Source organism: Sceloporus occidentalis, unplaced genomic scaffold, assembly GCF_023333645.1.
Source record: "Sceloporus occidentalis isolate IW3139 unplaced genomic scaffold, rSceOcc1.0.p SCAF_291, whole genome shotgun sequence".
NCBI classification, from domain to species: Eukaryota; Metazoa; Chordata; class Lepidosauria; order Squamata; family Phrynosomatidae; genus Sceloporus; species Sceloporus occidentalis.
In genome coordinates this window covers 576,056-596,564 of record NW_028317271.1, presented here as the reverse complement: position 1 = coordinate 596,564, position 20,509 = coordinate 576,056, and the positions used below count along the sequence as shown (strand labels likewise).

General features: G+C 39.6%; 1 protein-coding gene across 1 annotated transcript in view; it reads right to left on the bottom strand.

Moving 5' to 3' along the window:
- Positions 1-20,509, bottom strand: part of LOC149275403 (copine-9-like) — a 66,254-nt gene that overhangs the window by 32,905 nt on the left and 12,840 nt on the right. The window contains exons 4-7 of the mRNA XM_089504795.1: positions 14,113-14,216; positions 8,732-8,771; positions 8,441-8,443; positions 5,394-5,470 (exon numbers count right to left, since the gene is read on the bottom strand). Coding sequence (XP_089360921.1) covers positions 5,394-5,470; positions 8,441-8,443; positions 8,732-8,771; positions 14,113-14,216 — 224 coding nt within the window. The remainder of the gene's footprint in view (positions 1-5,393; positions 5,471-8,440; positions 8,444-8,731; positions 8,772-14,112; positions 14,217-20,509) is intronic.

Below are 20,509 nucleotides of genomic sequence, written 5' to 3'. Positions count from 1 at the left end.
AAGGTAATAATAATATTCCAAACGACAAAATATGATTGGTAATAAATAAATTCCTTTATTTTAGTAATAATAAATAGGTAGATTGTCATACTGATACTCATGTATCAGCCACGTATTACTCAGATGTATGTTTTATCTCTGTAATCTTAGCCCAATCTGCCAGGCAGGCACTCTGTATCCCTATAACGCTGCTTTGTGGTAAACAATAGAATGGCTCTGTCTTGGTCAACCAGAGGGACCTTCTGACTTCTGACCATCCAATGGTCTCTGATCATCTTGCCTCCAGATCTAACCATCCATTAACTCTCTCTCAATCCTCCCTGTCTGGTTTTCCAATATAGTTTACAGATTTCCAAGTTCCGATCTCCAGACTTGGAGGAGCTCTTGGTCGCAAAGCGTGGTCTTCTCCAAGAAAGAAGCTCTTCTCTCTCCTCGGTACATGGACATTCCTCTTTCTATTACATAGATGCTGCCTTGGATAAAGGGAACATTGTGTTTATCTGTGCCCATTAACTGACACAATGCAGTTGCTATGGAGACAGAAATCACTACAATTCTGACATTATTAGAGTCCGAGCGGAAATATTTATAAGCAGAATTTCTGCCGTAAGTGTATTGGGTTATATGGGGGGGGGGGGGGGCGATGTTTAATTATCTGTGTGCAGGGAACCTGATTTATATTACCAATATAAAATAATATCGAATCTTATTCTTGAAAGTATGGATTCCCAACTGCGGGACAGAGAAGCTTCTAGTCGTAGAACAGTTTTTATACCTTACATCAAATTGCCATCAGCCTACGTACTGCTGGATATTTGCGATGGGAGTTGCAGCTCAACAAAAGTAGGAGATCCACCATCTTTCTAACCATGCCCTGTTGATACGTTGCAGATGCTCCTACCCTGAGATCCTTCAAAAAATCCAACCGTTTATGGTTTATGGTCGTGAAGACTCTATGTGAGGACTCATCCACTAGGGTCACCTAAACACTTTAAAACTCATTTTCCTTAAAACATGTCTGAGTCACCTGTATTCAAGCAGGGATTCCAACTATGATGTAGAAGTGAGCAAAGCACCACCTGATGTGGACAGTGTGGTCCTACAGAGTGTTAAATACACCATCTTATGCTTTTAAATGATAGCCTCTGAAAAATAAATTGAATGGCGGATTTTTTTTTTTAGAATCACACAGAATGAGTTCAAAGCCAGTTTATGGCATTTAAATCAATACATTAAGTTACTTTTGAGTTGATGCCCTTTCTGAGCTCCTAAATGCTTTCTGGGGACATTTCAGGGAGAAACTATATTCTGAGACAAGGATTTCAATCAGGCGGCTATAACGCCGAAAAAAAATGGATTTCTGGTCTCCCTGTAACCGGGCGATATCTTTCATTTAAAAAGATGAGTTTTCCAACTAAATTGGATCTGCACCTACCGCAAAGAAGACTTACAAAGGAGATGAAACAGGGGGAAACTGTTACAGCCCCGCTCCAGATTATCATCCATTAATGGTTTTGGATTAAAAAAAAAGATGAAAATTTAAGAAATTCTTTAAGATTTAAATATTTTTGGGTTACATACGGGCAAATTCACCGTATTCTAAGGGGCAGTAAATTTGGATATTGCCCCAGATTATTATGAAGGAAAAGAGGCAGAACTCACACATTTAGTTATACATTTAATTTTTTATTATGCTTCTACAATGTGATAATTTATTATTATTATAATTATTATTATTATTGTTGTTGTTGTTGTTATTGTTATTATTATTATTATTATTATTGTTATTATTATTATTTATTATTATTATGGTTATTTTTATTATTATTATTATTGTTATTATTATTATTGTCTCTTTAAATGAGTTGATAAAGTTTGTGTTGCGTAACTTTTGCCAACATCCTCCAATATAATATTTAGATATTTATGATATTTAGATGTAATAATATAAATTATATATTTTTATTTCTTACATAAATATCTGAAAATGAACGGACGGAAAACGAAACAAAAATGACTACAAATGTTTTTTAGTCCATGTGCGCGAGTCTATTGAGATTATCACAACATTTGGTGGCATGACCTACCTACTCCCCCCGTCCCACCATGGTAGGTGGAACAGCACCTTTAATATTACTGATTGTTCTGTTAGCGATGTATCATACGCCCGGGTCTGACATGAATTATTTACTATTCCCTCGCTGCGCCGTGGATTTTAAGACACAATTCAGGCTGCAAGGGAAAAAAATTAGGACGGGGAAGAAACAAATTCAAATAGACTAATGCCCATGAGATGCACGCCCAGGCATGTAAATATAGACTCAACGCAACTTAACAGCATGCAAGCGGAATGCGTGGGACGAGTAAAAATACGGCAGCTCTTACCTGACAACACCAAGGCGTTTGGAGCTGAATTAACCCCCCTCCCCGTACCTAATTAAATCGCTCCGTTAGTGCAGGGAGAACACAATGGATTGATGTTACTATTGATGTATCCATTTCTAAGGGATCCTGGAACTTGTAATTAAAGGGGAGGTGGAGATAAACTTTGTGATTTACATTAAGAGGCGGAAAAAGAGAGTATTCTGTAAAATCTGTATTATTCTTATTGTGGGATTTGAGGTATAGATAAAAGCTTTGGGGAAAAAATGTACTATTCCTGTCTCGTAGAAGTAGAGAAGAAGAGATTTATTTAGAGCGCGGTCTCCAAAGCTTTTTAATGAAAGTGAGTGACAGCCGAGGGATATTATTATTATTATAACATATACTATACATTGGGTAGGACAATGCTTCTGGTTTGGTTCAGGGCCAACTATAATGGCAATGGTTACCTATAAAGCCTGTGTATGGATAGGTTACAAATGTATTAAGACACTCTCGACGTTGCGCAGATTACATTATACAGCATCTATTGAATACGTGCCAGCATTCCCGAATTTCCTGGGACAGTCTTGTTTATTTGGGACTGCCACGGCATTACACCGTGTACAGGCAGCATTGCGTTTTAACTGTGTACGTCTAAGACACACGCGGCCTAAACGCTTGTAAATGAGCTACAAACTGCCCAGTGTCTGTACTGGGTAGCCTAGAGCTCGAAGCTGCAGGGTCCCGCATGGTGTGTGTGGCCCCGCCTCCTCTAGGCCCCACCCCCTTTGTCCCCGGATGCAGGAAGGAATGATATGATATTGTAGTGCGTAGTAGTGGTGGTGTAATCTGTAGGCTACGACATCACATGTTTCTGGTGCTGTTGTGATGTCATGTCCATATCGGGAAGTGTCCCAGTTGCCTCTCCTGCTCCATGTAGGAGGCGTAAATAGGGGTGAGTGGGTGGCTGCCTAGAGACAGGGTTGGCCCCCAGTAGGCCCAGAAGGTCAAAGCCTTGTTTCTTTTATGAAAATAATTACTATGTTTATTGATTATTAACTGAAGCCACCTAATGAGCTCATAATATTAACATTACAAATTTTCCATATAGTATTGACATTTTTTCACCGCTTTTTAATTGGATCCAAATTGTATTCACTATCTTCCGAACCCAGATATTGACAAATGTTGACGATGCAACCGCAAAAAAAAAATATATATAATTTTTATTTAATTGCTTCATCATTTTTCTTTCGTATGCAGAAAACCTGAATTTCACACAACTGGATCGATTTCTCTTTAAATAGTGGATCACGGAGCAAATCAGAGTCACCTCCAGCTTGCTGGAATCACTTAGCAGCTGAAATTAACGTTGCCAATGATACAAGCGTGAAACACTTGAAAGTCTACTTTTTAATTATTCACTAATTGGAATCAGCAAGTCACCTGGGGGGGAATAAGACTTGTCATCAGCTTCCAGACTAGGCTGGGAACCATGGGGTTTCAACAGGGAGGGCGTCAAAGGAAAGCAACAGATGCCCACACAATGGGTACCTCGAATTTGTTACCCCAGACTACCGGGACAGGCTTCTACAAGCCATCTGTCCTTGTCTGCCTAAAGAACGAACATTCTATTCAAATGTTGATTTATTATGAAAAAATATCAATCTATATTTTTTTATTGCTTGTCAGCACAAAACGGTAGCCCTGGGGTAATATCCTAAATGCCGCTATGTACAGATGCTACAGCCATGACCTAAAAGCCCTCCATGGTGAGTTGGGAGTGTAGCAAGAAGTGTTTTTAACCTAGGGTCTCCCCTAGGCTTGACCCAAGGCAGTGCCCCAGTTGCCCCCCCCACATCTCCCTCCATCACTATGGAATGCAAGAAACAGAAAGTATGACATCATAATAAACACTGGATGTTCTGAAATAGCAGCTCTCCGAAGCTTGCTGGGTTAAACACTGGTGTGGTTGGGTTACCAGGCGGAGGTGGTTTCACACGCAAATAGTCATAATAATAAAATGATTAGTTAGTTATTTACTTTGGGATTTGGAGCATTCAAGTGGTTCTAAAAGTGTTAATAAAAAGAGCTGATGGAATAGAGAGACAGGAGGGATACAAAATTACTTTTACGATCTGATACACAATGCAGTTCTGCGCACAGCGATGATCACAAGTGCACGGGGACAATAGCTTTCCGTGTCCATAGTAACACAGGAGAGAGATTTTTTCCTTTTCATTAACACGGTGTTTATGGGAAGCTGGTACATTACAATGGGATTTTAAATGGCTCGGCCAATTATAGTATTATCTTTTAAAACCTCTGAGGCTTCTTCGTTCGGTACAGGGGATGAGTGGGAAGGTGGGTGCAGGGGCTCTTTCTCCTTGGTTTACCCCACTCCATTGCTGAAAACTGCCCCTTTCTTCTGTATAAATATAAGAGGTTTAATCTTGTAGGAGCTCAGTGGGCGCTGTCCTAGACCTGACCCAGGTGGTGCTGGTGGCTCCTTGGGGAGAGCAGTCATTTCTCTAATAACTGCCCCATTGAGTGCTGGCACACCAGGGTGGCCTAGTTGCCCAAGAAAAATATGAGTTACCATTTGAAATTCCAATTTTAGAACGCAGCAATAAAATCACGGAATGCTACGTCATACTTCAATGTAACAATGCTACTGATGTTTTGATAAATACACAGTATTTAAATATTAAAAACAAAATATTTACTAATACATAGTTACATAGTTCCTAGTTCATAAGGTTGAAAAAGTTCATCCCTTCTACCTAACCTTCCTATTCTTGATCCAAAATCCTATTGGATAAGGCAGAAACAGGTCCGTGAGTCCAGGTTAATGTATGCTGTTTCCGACCAATCAGCAGCAATACAATCTGCCTGAGTTCTAGGTAAACGTTTATTTAGAGTTCTGTATCAGCCAATGAAAACACAAGAAGAACTGAAAGCGCGATCCCATTGGACAAACATCTTTCAAATGACATTCCAAATAATATTCAGGAAATTTTAAAACTCACGAGAGTGGCTTCTCAAGGCGACTTCTTTGAGATCCAATAACTTCTCCAAGGGTACAGAACGCCTGTCCCAAAAAGTCCTAAAAAAAAACAATATCAAGAATATTAGATAAAATAGGTTTGGCCCCTTGGTTTTGGACACACTGATGGGTACTAACCCCATGAAGAATATGCCAACGTGTTTTTACACCATCAGGAACCTATAAATTAGGGTTCTTGGATTTCATAAGCCAGAAACATAACTGGGAACTCTCCGGGTTTCGCCGACATCAGCAGGACCGCCTTCTGACATCAGCGGAACCGCCCACTGACATCAGCAGGACCGCCCACACGCATCCCGAAATAATTGGTAACATACTTAGAAGTCCCTGTCATGGAAATACTTGCACTTAGACATAAAACGTAATCCAGACCTGCCTACTGGGACACCAATAAATCAGAGATAATTGGAAAGTTGGTGGGAAAAAATAAAATATTAATGAATTTAAATTCAATTCTATTTAGCAGAACTTAGTTTTGTGTCTTGAGGTTAACAAAAATTCCCTTTACGTTTTAGACAACCAGCTGTCAGTAATTTTGAAAGACAAGTTTTTACAAAAAGCAGAAGAAGGCAATTCCCTTATTTAAATACCCAGGCAATCAGCTGAGAACAATTAAGTTAACAAATTCTGCCACTGTAGACAAACCATAAATAGAAACCCTAAAATTACACGCGAACGCAGATAAAAAATCGCTCCGGCTGTGATGTTTCAAAAATCTTGATTTTTCTCTGAATTGAGTGGATTTTGTCCCCCCCCCCCCCTCTATTATGAAGAACGTGTTTGTCGTATCGGGAAGCCCACCGATAAAATAAACGGGTGTTCTTGAGCTGGTCGGAGTTTATCCTGCTGGCTTCATGAATACTCATGATTTTTTTTTTCAAATTAGGATTAAACCCTCGGGGAAGCAGTTTATTAAATGGCTTCAGACGAATAAAAATGGGGAGCGTTGATACAAATGTCAGCGTTTTGCCTCAGTGGGGAAATTAAACAGACATTCGTTCTGAAATATTTATTAAGATGTGACGGAGGATGCTTGGCTTTATAAAGCTAAAAACTTTATTTTCCAGTGGAAATTATTTGTTACGGTATCAGAGATTAAAAGGTTAAATTCCGCGACGTAGATCACCCTTTTATTTTTTCGAGCTTGTAGGATGTGACCATAATTAAAGAGGTAATTTTCAATATTGACATTCTCATGAATTGTCCAAATTCGAAGGAAAAAGTAGATCGTTCCACATTCTCCCAGTGATGTACTTACCTTAACCCCTTCAGCATCATGGCCAACGCTCTGCTTCCAGCTTCATGGGAACAGTTTGGGGAAGACCCTTTTATATTCCAGCATGACTTCCCCCCCAGCGCACAAAGCAAGATCAACAAAGACACGGTTGGTCGAGTTTGGGGTGGAAGAACTTGACCGGCCGCACAGAGCCCTGACCTCAACCCCATCGAACAACTTTGGGATGACCTGGAATTGAGATTGCGAGCCGAGCATTTCATCCAACATCAGCGTCTGAACTCACAAACGCTCTACTGGATGAACGAGCAAAAATTCCAACAGAAACTCCCCAAAATCTTGTGGAAATCCTTTCCAGAAGAGTGGAAGCCGTTATGGCTGGAAAAGGGGGGACCAACTACTTGTGTGATGTCATCAAAGCCCCAGTTGGTGTAATGGTCTGGTGTCCCAATACTTTTGTCCACATAGTGTAGCTTAAGTCATGGATGTGGGAGGGGAATAGGGCGTGGCATGCCTAAAGACCACTCCCACAAACCGTAGACGGAGTACGGTGGCCCAGAGAACCGAAGAAACAATGTTTCACCCAGAAACTCCGAGTAAAACCCAGAGGGTTCCTGGGCTAAACCCAGAGGGTTCCTGGGCTGCATTCGCTTCCATTATCCCATAAATTATTGCAAGAAAAAAAATCTACTACAGATTAAAAAATCGCAAAAATCAAAATCACAAAAAAATTTAAACATAAATCACAGTCTCTTCTTCCTGAAATCTCTTTCCCAAATTAATGAAAAAAATAGCATTTCTCCAAACTGACTTTGGTCATTATTTAAAAGCTACATTTCAGTATATAAAGGCAAAAAACAATGCATATTGTTCTGCACTTATAACACAGCCAATAAACCCTTTGCTGACTTCAATACCGTTGTAATTTCATACACAGCTTACAGTTCATTGTGTTTTTTATTACCCAGGGATTTTTTTCTGCAGATTTGCCGCTAATAATTCATTATTATAGAGAAGTAAGATCCGGACATCCTACACTCCAGCGATGGAACTAAATATAGCCTCGAATCAATGTGGAATAGCCCTCTCTCCGCTGCTCATCTCTGGCTATGTCTCTGGATACAGTGCCAAGAACACCCACCTACTCGGTATAGATGTCCCTGGAAACTCCAGAGAGAGATGAAGGATTGCAGAACACGCTAATCAGCTGTCTGCACCTGAACCTTTATTTTGATCCGTGCAGAACATTAAATCTTTATATAATCAGGTATTTTAATCAACACGTTTACAAAAAAATAAATAAATAAATAAAATGAGTAAATAAAAAAAAAAGTGTGAATTTTTTTAAATGGGTTCCTTTAATTATTAAGATATTTAAATTAAATTATTTAAATTATATTACATATTTCTTGGCTTAAAAACGTAATTACATTTTTTTATCCCAGCATGCACCTTGTTAATTGATCCCCTTTTTTAAAATCTTTTTTTTACTTTGCTTGTTTATTGTAATGACAATTGATGGTAGACAGTTTTTTGGAGTTTTTTACAAACCTCTTCTAAAATATTTCATCTGTATTATTTTTTTCTAAAGAAAACCCAACTCATTGACTTCTACTAATTGATCATAGGAAAGATGTGTTTGGGGACAGGTTTTACATTGCAAAGCCTAGTAGATGCCGAAATAGACCTGCGATTATCATAGGAGGTGGATCAAATTTATTTATAAAAGAAAAATTCAGATAAAAAAGAAAGGTAAAATATATATAAATAGATACCTTCTGTGGATCCAACATCAATGATGCGAAACAGAGAAAAGGACAAAATAAGTCAGTGCTTTGCAAGCATACAGCTCAATATTTTTAGTGATTTAGTGAATATGACCAACCAGATTTTTTACTTGCAATTCCACAAATGGCCACAAGGGGTATCTAGAATGCAATATCCTCAAATTATTCTCCAGCCTGGATCCTTTCTTTTGCCCCTCTATGCTTTCTTCCTACTTTGCATTTCAGCGGATGCGAGCGAACAAACGGCCAAGTAAAAGCTTAGAATTAAAAACTACTCACGTGTTTGGACATATTGCAGCTTCGAGAATCTACGTTGAACCTAGATAGAAACAAAATACAAGTTCTGGAACTTTGTCCTCAAATGTGTAACCATAACGTATATATATTTGATAAACAGACATTTGTCATTTTTACATTTTGTTTTTCATTTATAAATTGTCACCAGCATTTTTTATACATTAATATTTTGTCTCAAAAGTAGATCCTAATTGCAGATTTATCTTATCCAAGAATTCAGACAAAGTCACTGGCGAAATTCCCAAAACAAACAAAATAAATGATGTTTAGAATACAAATAATTTCTATGGGCAAAATATTACCCCTGTGACGTTCCTGACACGTCATTGGTCATTAAGAGTTTAAGGCCAGTTGCAGTTAATATAATCTAAAATCTATGCCGATACAGACAAAAACATTAAATTACAGAGAATCTAAAGTGTAGCCAAAATTAAGAACTATGAACAATGGATCCAAATTTTTCTTATTACCTTTTATTACCCAAATAGTTTTTTTCATGAAAAGATAACTGTTTTGCTGGCATTTAATTAAATGTAATAATGAGTTTTAAAAAAAAAAAAATAGTTGATATTTCCAAGTTCAATTCAATTTATAAGAGACCTAGATTAGTAGTATTATTTAGTTTATATTTTTATATAGAGCCATCATATTCCATAGATAGTCCTGAAAGCTTGCAATCTATCATACTTCAGTTAGCCAATAAAGGTATTATCTTTACCAAACTACCCCTGTCTCTTTCTGGGACCATCCTGGTAAGAAAGCAGGGGTCCGCATCAGTTTATCAGATCGCAGGCTCAGGTAATGAGCGCCAGGATGAATGATAGCAGAGACCTCACTTTACTTATAATTCCAAACCGTTGGGCAGCGGGGGCCATTAGAAAGGGCTTTTCCAATAGGTAGAGCTGATTTTGACATTATTACTGGAAAAAAGTATAGAAATTATAATAGAACATGGAATTATGAATGTATTTCAAACAAAAGGCCTGGGAATAGACGTTGAGGACCTACATTGAAATTCATGTCCATGTAATGAGGAATCAAGTGAAGATCTCTGCGGGAAGATTAACTTTTATATTTCAACAGAATCAGTGTTCGTTATCCCATCTGATAAGAAATTGGGATGGAGGAGACAGAGGTTTAACCCCTTGTGCAACTGTTGACGATAATGAGCTTTTTGAGTTGATGAGGCGGCATCTCTTCTGATCGACGCGGGATAGATTTTAAGTCAAAGGATCGTCAGATTGAGGATGGATAGATGGAGACCAGAGATGAGCCTGTGTGCTGCCCCAGGGGCAAATCCTCTGGGGTATAAGCCTAGGTGACTAACCATGATCTTCCGGCCTCCTGCCACTATTGATCTGCTTCTGAAATGATGTTCTGTAAAGGAACCCAAATGCAGAGACCAGACGAGAAAAAGGACCACACAACTGGAAATAGGTGACATGAGAACCAGAGCCAAGATGAGAGCCCAAATCAGGGTCAAATAACAAGCAAGGATCAAAACTATTTGGGAACGCCGGGTCAAATCCAACAGGATAAGAAGAAAGCAAATACAAGGTCAAGGATAAGACGGGTCAGAACCAAATCAGATATGCGCTACATGCGGAATATGATGGTGCTACAGAAAACAAATAATAATATAAACCTCTTTATTCTGAATCAAACATCTTTAAAAAGGACACTAAGCCAGACACGCTTAACGCGTTTCGCTCTGAAGGCTTAATCATGAGGTTACAAGAGGAACACTTTGTACTACAACAGCGGGAGGTGAATTTCATAGGAGATATAATAGTGAGCAAAAATACAAAAAATGCACAAGCAAAATAAGCACCCATCAGAATTCTTTCAAAAACATCTTTTTTTTCCATAGATATCAGAAAATACTTTGTAGAAAAAATTCAACATTTTAAAAAGTAGTTTTTTTCTAATAAGAATTAGTAGCATAGAAGGTTCACAGACTATAGGAATACTTTCTTTCTGTAGAATGAATACTTTTGACACATTTAAATATGTCTATGTCTTGGCAGGCTGCTGTAACAGCAACGTTTATAAGAAACTCAAACTTCCATGAATGACATTTCTGGATACAATGTATACAGATTTTGGAACCCAACTGATTCACGCGCTTGGTTCTTCTTGAATAACACCTGCCCCGTGGAGACATTATAACAGATGGCCGTGCGCCTTCCGATCCACACCATGTAGCGAGAAACTATTCCAATAAGCTTTAGCGAATGAATGAATGACACTTGATGGTTCTTCAAGTCCCAAGGGTATGTCCATTCAATGAAATGCAACAGAAAATATGACCTTTTGGCCCATTTCCAGAAGAGAAGAGCTACCGGGAGCATTGTCTCGATCTGTCACTCATAGGCTGGTGACACTTCTTCAGGGTTTGACAACAGCATCCCAGACACTGCTAAATATTTATGTGTTGTCTCTTGCTGGCTTGCTGAGCTGCATAAAGCATCGACTCACCTTCCCCCATCCGGTTTATGAATAAAGTGCCCGTTAATTACCACTCAGCCAGCCTGCTTAGTACACTTTTAGGTGAACGAAAAAAAATTTAGTGCGAAGGGGTAAAATTGACAGGGGACGTCCCTGGTGACAGCAGAAATGTGCCGCTTTGAGCCAGAATTGCAACAGAAACCCCAAGTTGTCTGGAATGTAGAGATATATTGGACCAGTTTGTAGGTATTCGGACCTAGGGAGGCAGGTTTGGATGGGGGGCATAAGTCAGGGCCCTTTAAGGTTCCCCATTGCTTTGCTTATGTAATGGGCCATTGGAGAGATCCCAGTAACTAACTCAGTAACCACATCGCACGTCCTTAAGAGGCTGAACAGCAGGATATGATGTCATATCCCGTCACTCAGCAGAGTAGATGCTGCGTCAGGCCTAGGGCATCCCCTGGTCTAAATACCCCCCTGCATTGGTGTCTCCATTTGCCATGGTGAACAGGAAAATGACTCTGAGCGTTACGTATAAAATCAATTCTGGTGAATAGCATTTACTATGGTGATAAGATCACTTTTCACCCAGAATCCCTTTTTCTACCCAAACTAAATTTATCGACAGGTATGGATTGTATCCATTTCTACCACTTCTGCCCTCATGTAGGCAAACGGAGGGGCAGTGTCTCCACGTGCAGAAATCCTAATGTTTCATTCTTTAAAAGGATCTGTTGAAACATACGTTTTTTGGCAGAATTTCCTAATGGTCCTATGTGGACTAATGATTTAGGATTGCCTTAAAACAAAAGTAACAAGGGAGTAGGTGTGTTACTTTGTATTTCTTCAGGTGGTGGACAGGTAGGATAGCTATCCAGCAGAGGTGGTAGAGGGTAATACAGTGGTGGAAGTTCCATGGGATAGGCATAAGGCTCTTGAATATAATGTAGTAGACTGAGGAAGGTATGGGATCTCATACTCTACTCCTTCAAATTCCGATTCTTTATCTCAGCCCGAAATATACAATCCCCAATTACAGCTTATTTAAATAAAAAATCTGAGTTTCTACAAGAACGGTAAAATATGAATGAGTCACCTTCCTACAATGAGAGCACAAAATACTTGCGTTTCCATTTTTATATTACTGTCAGGATGATAAGAAAGGGATGGATTTTATTTTTAGATGCGCATTTCTGTTGAATATCTGCAAGAAAACACATGATTTTTTTTTAAGGTTTTAAAGATACAGACGATGGATATTGTAGTCTGTACAACACTGTCCTGCATAAAAAAATATTTTTTTTCTCCGTCTATTATTGTAGGAAATGATTTCTCCATGACTCAGAGATCCATTGACTGATAGCGGATTTGGAATGAGTCAGAGTGTTAAAGTTCTCCCGGCAAATGCCTCATTCGTTCGCATCGGCAGCAGAGCCGCAGGTATGTATTCCTATGTATCGCTGGAAAGATTCATCCCTCTGGCTCTGAAGGGGTAAAAGACATATTCTCAGCAGGACCACTGCAGCTGTTGCCATAGCGACAAGCATCTTTCAGTGACTTTGCCTTCGGAATGTCCCACTTTCTAGTGTCCTCTCTATAGCCACAGACCTTTAAAGGGATAGTAAAATGAAAATTCCCCTTGCAAGGGGCTGGGGTCTGGAACTGATCCTTGAGTATGTTCTGATTAAGTAACTGCATGCATCCCAACTGTCCCTGTTTAGGAAAGTCAGTCCCTGTTTGGGATTCAAACCCCTCAGTTCCTTTTTCTCTTTTTACATCATCAGGCGTCCTATGGCCTTAAAGTGCCAGTGTCACCTCATCCCAGCCACTTCCACCCGCCTGTCAAAACTCTAACTCCATCCTCTAAAATAAATGTGTTCTTATTTGGCCAATTCAAATTTTGAGAGGCTCACCTATCGTCACGGCAACACAAATTGTAGGAAAGGTGTCTGAAGAAGTTTGGACCTCAGATGTACCCTGTAAATTGACAACTTCGCCATGACCCACAACTAGAAAAATTATGGGGGGCAGGTTTTACTACTCTTATTTATTATTATTTTTCTCTCATGCTGTAAATAGTTTATTAACCCAAATACCATGACTGTGACCCATTTGGCCCTGACCCATGTAAGATATATATATAGTGACGATAAAGGATGTAGGTGGCAAGCACGAAGGCATTGAATCGTTGAGCTCTCACCATGAATGCTATGGACACATGTTATATTGTGTAATACACCCTAAATCCCTCTAGACTGTAAGCTCCTTTGATCAGGGCCCTCCTCACCAATTTGTTATGTTACATACGACTTGTTATGTCTTGTCTACCCATTGTACAGTGCTATGGAATTTGATGGCGCTATATAAAACAATAAATAATAATAAATAATAATAATATTGCTGGTCTTTGATGATAAGTGTGCCAATATTGAGAGACTGATTTAATAGTTGTTAAGTTACCCGCTAAGGCAGGTAGGCTGTGATCGACCGTGTATGAAACCAAACTGAAAAGGTCTGTTAATGGAAATTACTCACAATTCTCCAAGTTCAGCTGTCGAGAAAGAATGGAGGAAAAGAGCATAGGAGGGAAGGAAGGACTTAAAAGAGGGAAGAAAGAATGGGATGGGGAAAGGAACAATGGGATGCAAGAAAGAAAGGAAAGAACGATGAAAGGAAAGAAAGAGGAAAGAAATAATACAAACAGGAAAGAATGAAGGAAGGAAGGAGGGAGGGAAGGAAGAAATGGAAGGAAGGAGAGATACAGTAAGCGAAGGATGGATGAATGGATGGATGGAGAAGGGGGCTAAAGTGAATTTACTGAGATGGTAAGTAGAGTGGACGGAGAAGTGTACAGTAAGTGAGATAACTTCATGTCTCCTGATAGTTATTCCTCTGACAGAAATTGAAATACTCACACATCAAACCTCAGGTTCTGCTTCTCTTCAAAGAAATAATCCAGAACAAACTTGCGCACGAAGTCTGGGTTCAGCGTGTTGTCGATGACCTCTGTCCTCCCAAACTGTACGAAACACAAGATTGTCGTTAAATAGAAAACAAAAGCACACCGTTCAAAAAGGTTAAACCGTTCTTAAAGATACTCGTTGTGGCAATCAGTAGGCCAATGGACAGACTGATCTAACCGCCAGAGCCATAAGGGACATTACTTGTGGGACGTTAGTCGAGATATAGATACCGGTAGATAGTTAGGAGAGATGGTTCAGAAGAAAATGGAAAAAACCACAAAACCAGCAAAATCCCAACATTGCTAGGTCTTTATCAAACACCAGGAAAAGTCTTGCGAGGTTTGAACGTTGTTGACTTGAATGGAATAAAATTCACCGGAATCTTCTTCTGGGTTTCTCATGGGTTCCTGGTTTACCAAAGGGTATCGTTAGGTTCTCACACCCATATCGCCAGTAACCCCATCAGAACTGGTTATTAAGCACGGCATCGTTAGAAGAAAGGGCAACGAAAGTATAAACCGAACATAGACATTCCCCCCTCTCACAATATCTAGGAGTACGACTGAACTCAAGGGCACCATGCTACAAGCATCACAAGAAGCTGCACTAGATGAAAAGCGACGGATCTTAGTGATTGCCCGGGGGTTCGGCAAGTTAAAAATGAAAAGATAATGAATGCAATTAGCTATAGTCATTAATGTTCACGGTGCAATTAGAAAAGTCATTTTTGGTTTATCTATTGAAGTCTTTTTTGGGGGGGATTATCTCACATAAAAAATTACTTATTTAATGAGTTAACTTTGTTAAAACTACAATAAGAGGCTGCAATTTGATAAAAACATCCTTCCGCACCACAAACCTTAAAGAGGCTTCGGTAACCTTGAGTGTCTTTCTGTGTATCCTCTTACAATACATATGGATTCTTATTAATACTCCTTTTAATACTACTTAGGATCCTATTTATGAATGACAAAAATATTCAACTTCTATAAATCAATGTTTAGAAACCAATTTGTAACAATTAACGTTTACCCAAAAACAAAGTATCAATTAACCTCAATAAACGTCTCCTTTGTTTAAAATACAAACGTTTCTGGCCGACTTTCTTTAAAGATTTTATCAAGGAGGTCAGTTTTCTTTATCTGTCCCTAGAAGCTCTGAATGCATGTCAGTTACTAGAAGTTACTAACATGATCTATAGACAAATATTGTTTATATATATATATATATATTTATACATATATATTATATATATATTATATATATATATATATATTATATATTATATATATATTATATATATATATATTATATATATATATATATATATATATATATATATATATTATGATGATTGGTTCAATTTAAAGGTAATGTTGTTTAAAGTGTCTTTAAGCTATAGGGGCGATCAGATACCAGGACCTGTTTTGTACGATTGTAACCCTGGCACAGAAAGTTCTCCCGCACGGTTCTTAGATTTGTTTCTAATTTGAAGCATTCTGGGAAGTCCTGGTTTAATTTCACCCATCACTTGCCCCTAATCTCAATGTGCCGTAGATTAAAAACAGACAAAGCTAAAACAGCGCTGGAAGCAGGTCATCGTTACAGACCCATGGGGGGGGGACATATGGGTCCTATTTTATGTGATTTATCATGTAGAATCCGGGACGGATTACCTAGGAGAAGAGGATATTTCTCTCCCTTTCTATCAGAATATATCGTTTTGGTTGGACTTCCATCCAAACTCCGTTAACCAATCGAAGTCCACATTTTTTATTTCCATTAAGACAAAAAAAGTATTTATCAAATTGTTTAAGTGTTTATCAAATTCCAACAAAAACCAACACCCAAAGCAAATATATAAAACTACGCAATACACATGTTAAACATGACAAAAAACATATAAACACCCAATTCTATTATTTGTAAGGGACATAAAAAATCTTAAAAACAAATAATATAAAATCTTTCTTAGATCTTTCTTAGACAGAAGCAATGCGTGTGTATTACATACATGTACGAGATAACTTGACATGTATGTGTATCTGCAAAAGTCATTGTATGGACGGAATAATGCTGAGCTTTACCTACAAATTCAAATTTAAGCAATTTAACCAAAAAGGGGGTTTGAGGATGATATATCTGTTTGGGAAGCGATTTTCCTATACTGATGTCTATTTACTCATGGGATTATCTCTGATGTTTGCTCCAAACATTGACCGTTGTTATATTTACAAAGCATTCAGCCCGGCGCCCCCCATCAAGCAACCCAAGCCAAGTAATCCCATCGCGAGTGACGAGAAACCAAAGATTGTAACCTAATAAACTGCAGACTCCGCGCGGTTCCAGTTATAGAAATAAAAGGTTACAACATTCTCTTCTGCCAAGATTACTTTTACAGAGTACTTTGGACCTCTTGACCAGCTCACGCTTTCCTCGATTATCGGTATCCCGAGGGTGGCAGGGTAAAGATTGTTCATTCGCACCTCTTGAAACAGATAGGCCACCCATTGAATGGATACATCCATAATAATTTGTTGCCGGTTGTATCATAAGAGCAGCCCTGTTACGTGGGTATTGTCACTAATACATCGTCAGATTAGCAGATGATTTATAACGGCTATTAACAAGGTCAAGAGGTACCGGCAACGCATGGTGAACCGACTTTGGATTTCTATTTTATTGAATACACATAGCCGGCAGGGGTTTGGTTATATTTTACTGCTAATGTTAATCAAAGCATTAGAATACTGAAAATGTTACTATAATACAGTATATATACATATAGTTTGTGGGCAGTTCTCTCAGTGTTAGTACATTTGTCTTGTGCTACCCAAGAGGAATGAAATGTCCATATAGGTCCTATAGGCCTTCTAGTGGAAAAGACATATAACAAGAGGGCATGTTACGGAGCCCTCCCTGCCTTGAAAGAGTTTTGTCTACTTAAAGGTTCTTCATAGTCACATTAACCTGATATCGCTCATTCCAGCTCTACTCAATCGGGCTACCATTGTGCTTGTGACGTCTCATCCATGGCTGACAAACCCAACCAAATCAAGGCCACCCAATGGAGTCAACACCTAGATTTTGCCGTAGAGAGACACATGTGGTCATGTGAAGAGTTCGGTCCTTCACTCAGTTGGTCCCACTCATGGTGCATCTTCATCACTCCTCTGTCCTACTAAGAATGTCCTCAAAATTAACTTCATTGACTATCTAAGGACATCTAGGACGCCCAGTAATATTTATACTTTGGGGTGTACCTCTCAACCTGATGTGCTAGAGACTTGTTTTTGCTACACAAAGAAAAGAAGAGGACATGAGGGAGGTGTCTTTGGGATTAGAATGATAAGTAGGCCACATAAGAAACATGTCCGGTTGTTGGTTAGGCAGGCGTTAGGCACACGTAGCAAATTGTAGGGTAATAGAGAAAAATCGTCTTCCACATTTTTAGATTTCATGAGAAACGGTCCGGTATTTCAGAGGAGTTCTGTTTACGAATCTCGGGGAATTCCTGGACCATCTGTATTGTGGATTCGTCTGGCAGGAATGAGGTTAACATGTCTCCTTTTTCATCGTGTTTATCTGTAATCCTGATTCTGTTTTTAAATCCCTCCCTGCCCCCCATCTGTGTCGCGAGTCTCTCCTCCCTGCCCTTCTGCCTAATTCACCATGCGCATCCATTACCCTGCAGTGTATCGCTCCGAAATCATCATAATCTTTATACCATGTACAAACGTTTATGGTTTTCAGGACAAACCGCTACGTTGATCATCAGTGAAATTCTGGCGTTGAGTTAGGAAGACCTAAGCTGATGGTTCTTCATTCGGTGGTTGCTAACTTTATTTCAAAGTACGAGAAATGTTACAACAAGAGAACATAATCTAAAACTAGAGGCTAAATATAAGGAACTTTTACTTTACTGAGACAGTGCTAGATAAGTTAAACAGCCTCCCAGCAGAGGTGGTAGAGGGTAATACAGTGAGGGGATTTAAACATGCATGGGATAGACATATGGCTCCTGAATCTAAGACAAGACCAACGACTGATTAAGGTTTGCGTCTTTACAGCAGGAGAAACAGGAAGACTAGACAGGGGCCGAATGGGGCCGATCTGCCGGCAGATTCTACTTTTGGATGTTTCTCCACCCGCAGCCCTTTTTAGATCTGTCCTTTAGCCATAGCTGCCAGTCCTCCTAAGTTTTATTGCATCTCCCCCTACACCATTCCCTGCTTCCTCCATCTTTTCCAATCTTCCCACCTTTTTATTCATCCTCCTTAGACTTACTCCATATCTTCCAAGTCTTTTAATTCGTTCCCATATGTCCAAAGTTAAATTAACGATTGCTGAGATTACTGACGTTGAATGTATCCCCCGATCAAATACCGTATTTGCTCGATTATAAGACAAGGTTTTTTTCAGAGCAAATGCTCGTCTCATAATCGGGGTCATCTTATAATCAGACCTCAAATAGGTCTGACTATGAGACGACTAAGATCCAGATCCCCCGCAGCTGCAGGGGACCTGGATCCTCCTGTCTCCCCCACCCCCCGCCCCACTTACCGGTACTTCTGAGTCCCCGGTGTGTAGCTGGGGCAGCGTGTAGATGTCTACGCGATTCGTGTAGACAACTTCCGCTGCAGCAGGAAGGAGGTGTGGCAAGCAGCGGGGGTTGTCTGCGTCCATCGCGCAGACCTTCCCTGGCTGTCAGAGATCAGAGTTCCCCGCACCGGGGAAGGTCTGTGCGATGGACGCAGGCAACCCCCGCTGCTAGCCACGCCTCCTTCCGGCTGCAGCGTAAGTGCGTGGGATCTACACGCTGCCCCGGCTACATGACAGGGGAGTCAGAAGCACCGGTAAATTTGGGGGGGGTGTTAAATGGGGGGCATAAGGCATTTCTGGAGGCAGAGTGCTCTGTGAAATGCCTTTTAACTCCCTTAATGCGAACTCTGCCTCCAGAAATGCCTTTTAACCCTCTATACGCCAATCTGCCTCCTGAATGCCTTAAACCTCCCTATATGCCACTCTTCCCCATAATATGCCTTTTAACCCTCTAAATGCCAGAGTGGCATATAGGGGTATAAGGCATTTCTGGAGGCAGAGTGGCACATAGGGGGTCAAAAGGCATATCATGGGGCACAGTGGCATATAGGGTTAAAAGGTATATCATGGGGCACAGTGGCATTTAGAGGGTTAAAAGGCATATCATGGGGCACAGTGGCTTATAGGGGGTTAAAAGGCATTTCTGGGGCAGATGTGCATAACTGTGGGGCAGGTTGGAAAATAGAAGGAAATAAAACCAAAATATTTTTCTCAATCATAGCTTTTATTAAAAAAAAAATAGTTTAGATGAATTAACATTTACTGGTAAAACTTTTTTCCTATAGGGTCATCTTATATTCAGGCTTTTTCTTTTTTTCCTAAATAAATATTCAGATTTGGGGGGTCGTCTTATAATCGAGCAAACGCGGTATTTCCTGATAAACTTTCAGGTGCCCAAAGAATTCTGGAAAGAATTCACACATAGTTCATACATTCACCCTTACCCCAGCTTCATTATCTAATTTTAATCCGCTCGCAGTAATTATAAGGAGGGGAATCCCAGAAGGGAAGGAATTCCATCCAAAAACTGCCGTGGGCTGATCTGTTACTCATTGTAGACAATTTAAGTGCTATGAGAGGAAACAGAGGGACATAACTCGGGAACAGATGGATAAATACTAAGCCCGGCGTGATATGCCAGCCGCGGAGAACACTCAGTAACTGGGACATTTTATTGTCATTTATAGGCGAACACAAATGCTAAAGAAAACGCAGATTTCATGACTCAAGAGCAAGAAGTTTTACAGTAACTGCTTGCAACGGCCTGGGACACCTCTCTGACATTGTGCCATTTAATCCAAAAAAATAAACTCTGGGCGTCTGGCCAGAGCCGATTTATAAAGAAGCCCCAAACGCTCAGGGTGGGATTTTGTGTTTCAAGATAGTTTTGATGGGATACAAGAAGGGATTTCCGTTTCCCGGAAAGATGAGACATTTTCTAGATTTTCTAGAATTTACTGCCACCCTGTCCTTTTTGGACGTGAAAAAAGAGGTTTTTTTTGCATTTAAAACCCAAACATTTTGTCGCAGAAGAAAACATTCAATTTCGATGGTCCAAAAAATACGAAATAAATAATAATAATAAAAAATCCCCTCCAGAATAATGAAGTCAAATTGACTGTATCTGATGTAAGATTATTATATAGTTAACCCCTTAATGACATAGCCCGTACATGTACGGGCTCAAAATGCATTGTTTTCAATGGGTTTAGGGTCCGCCCATTGTCCTTAAGGGGATAAATTAATT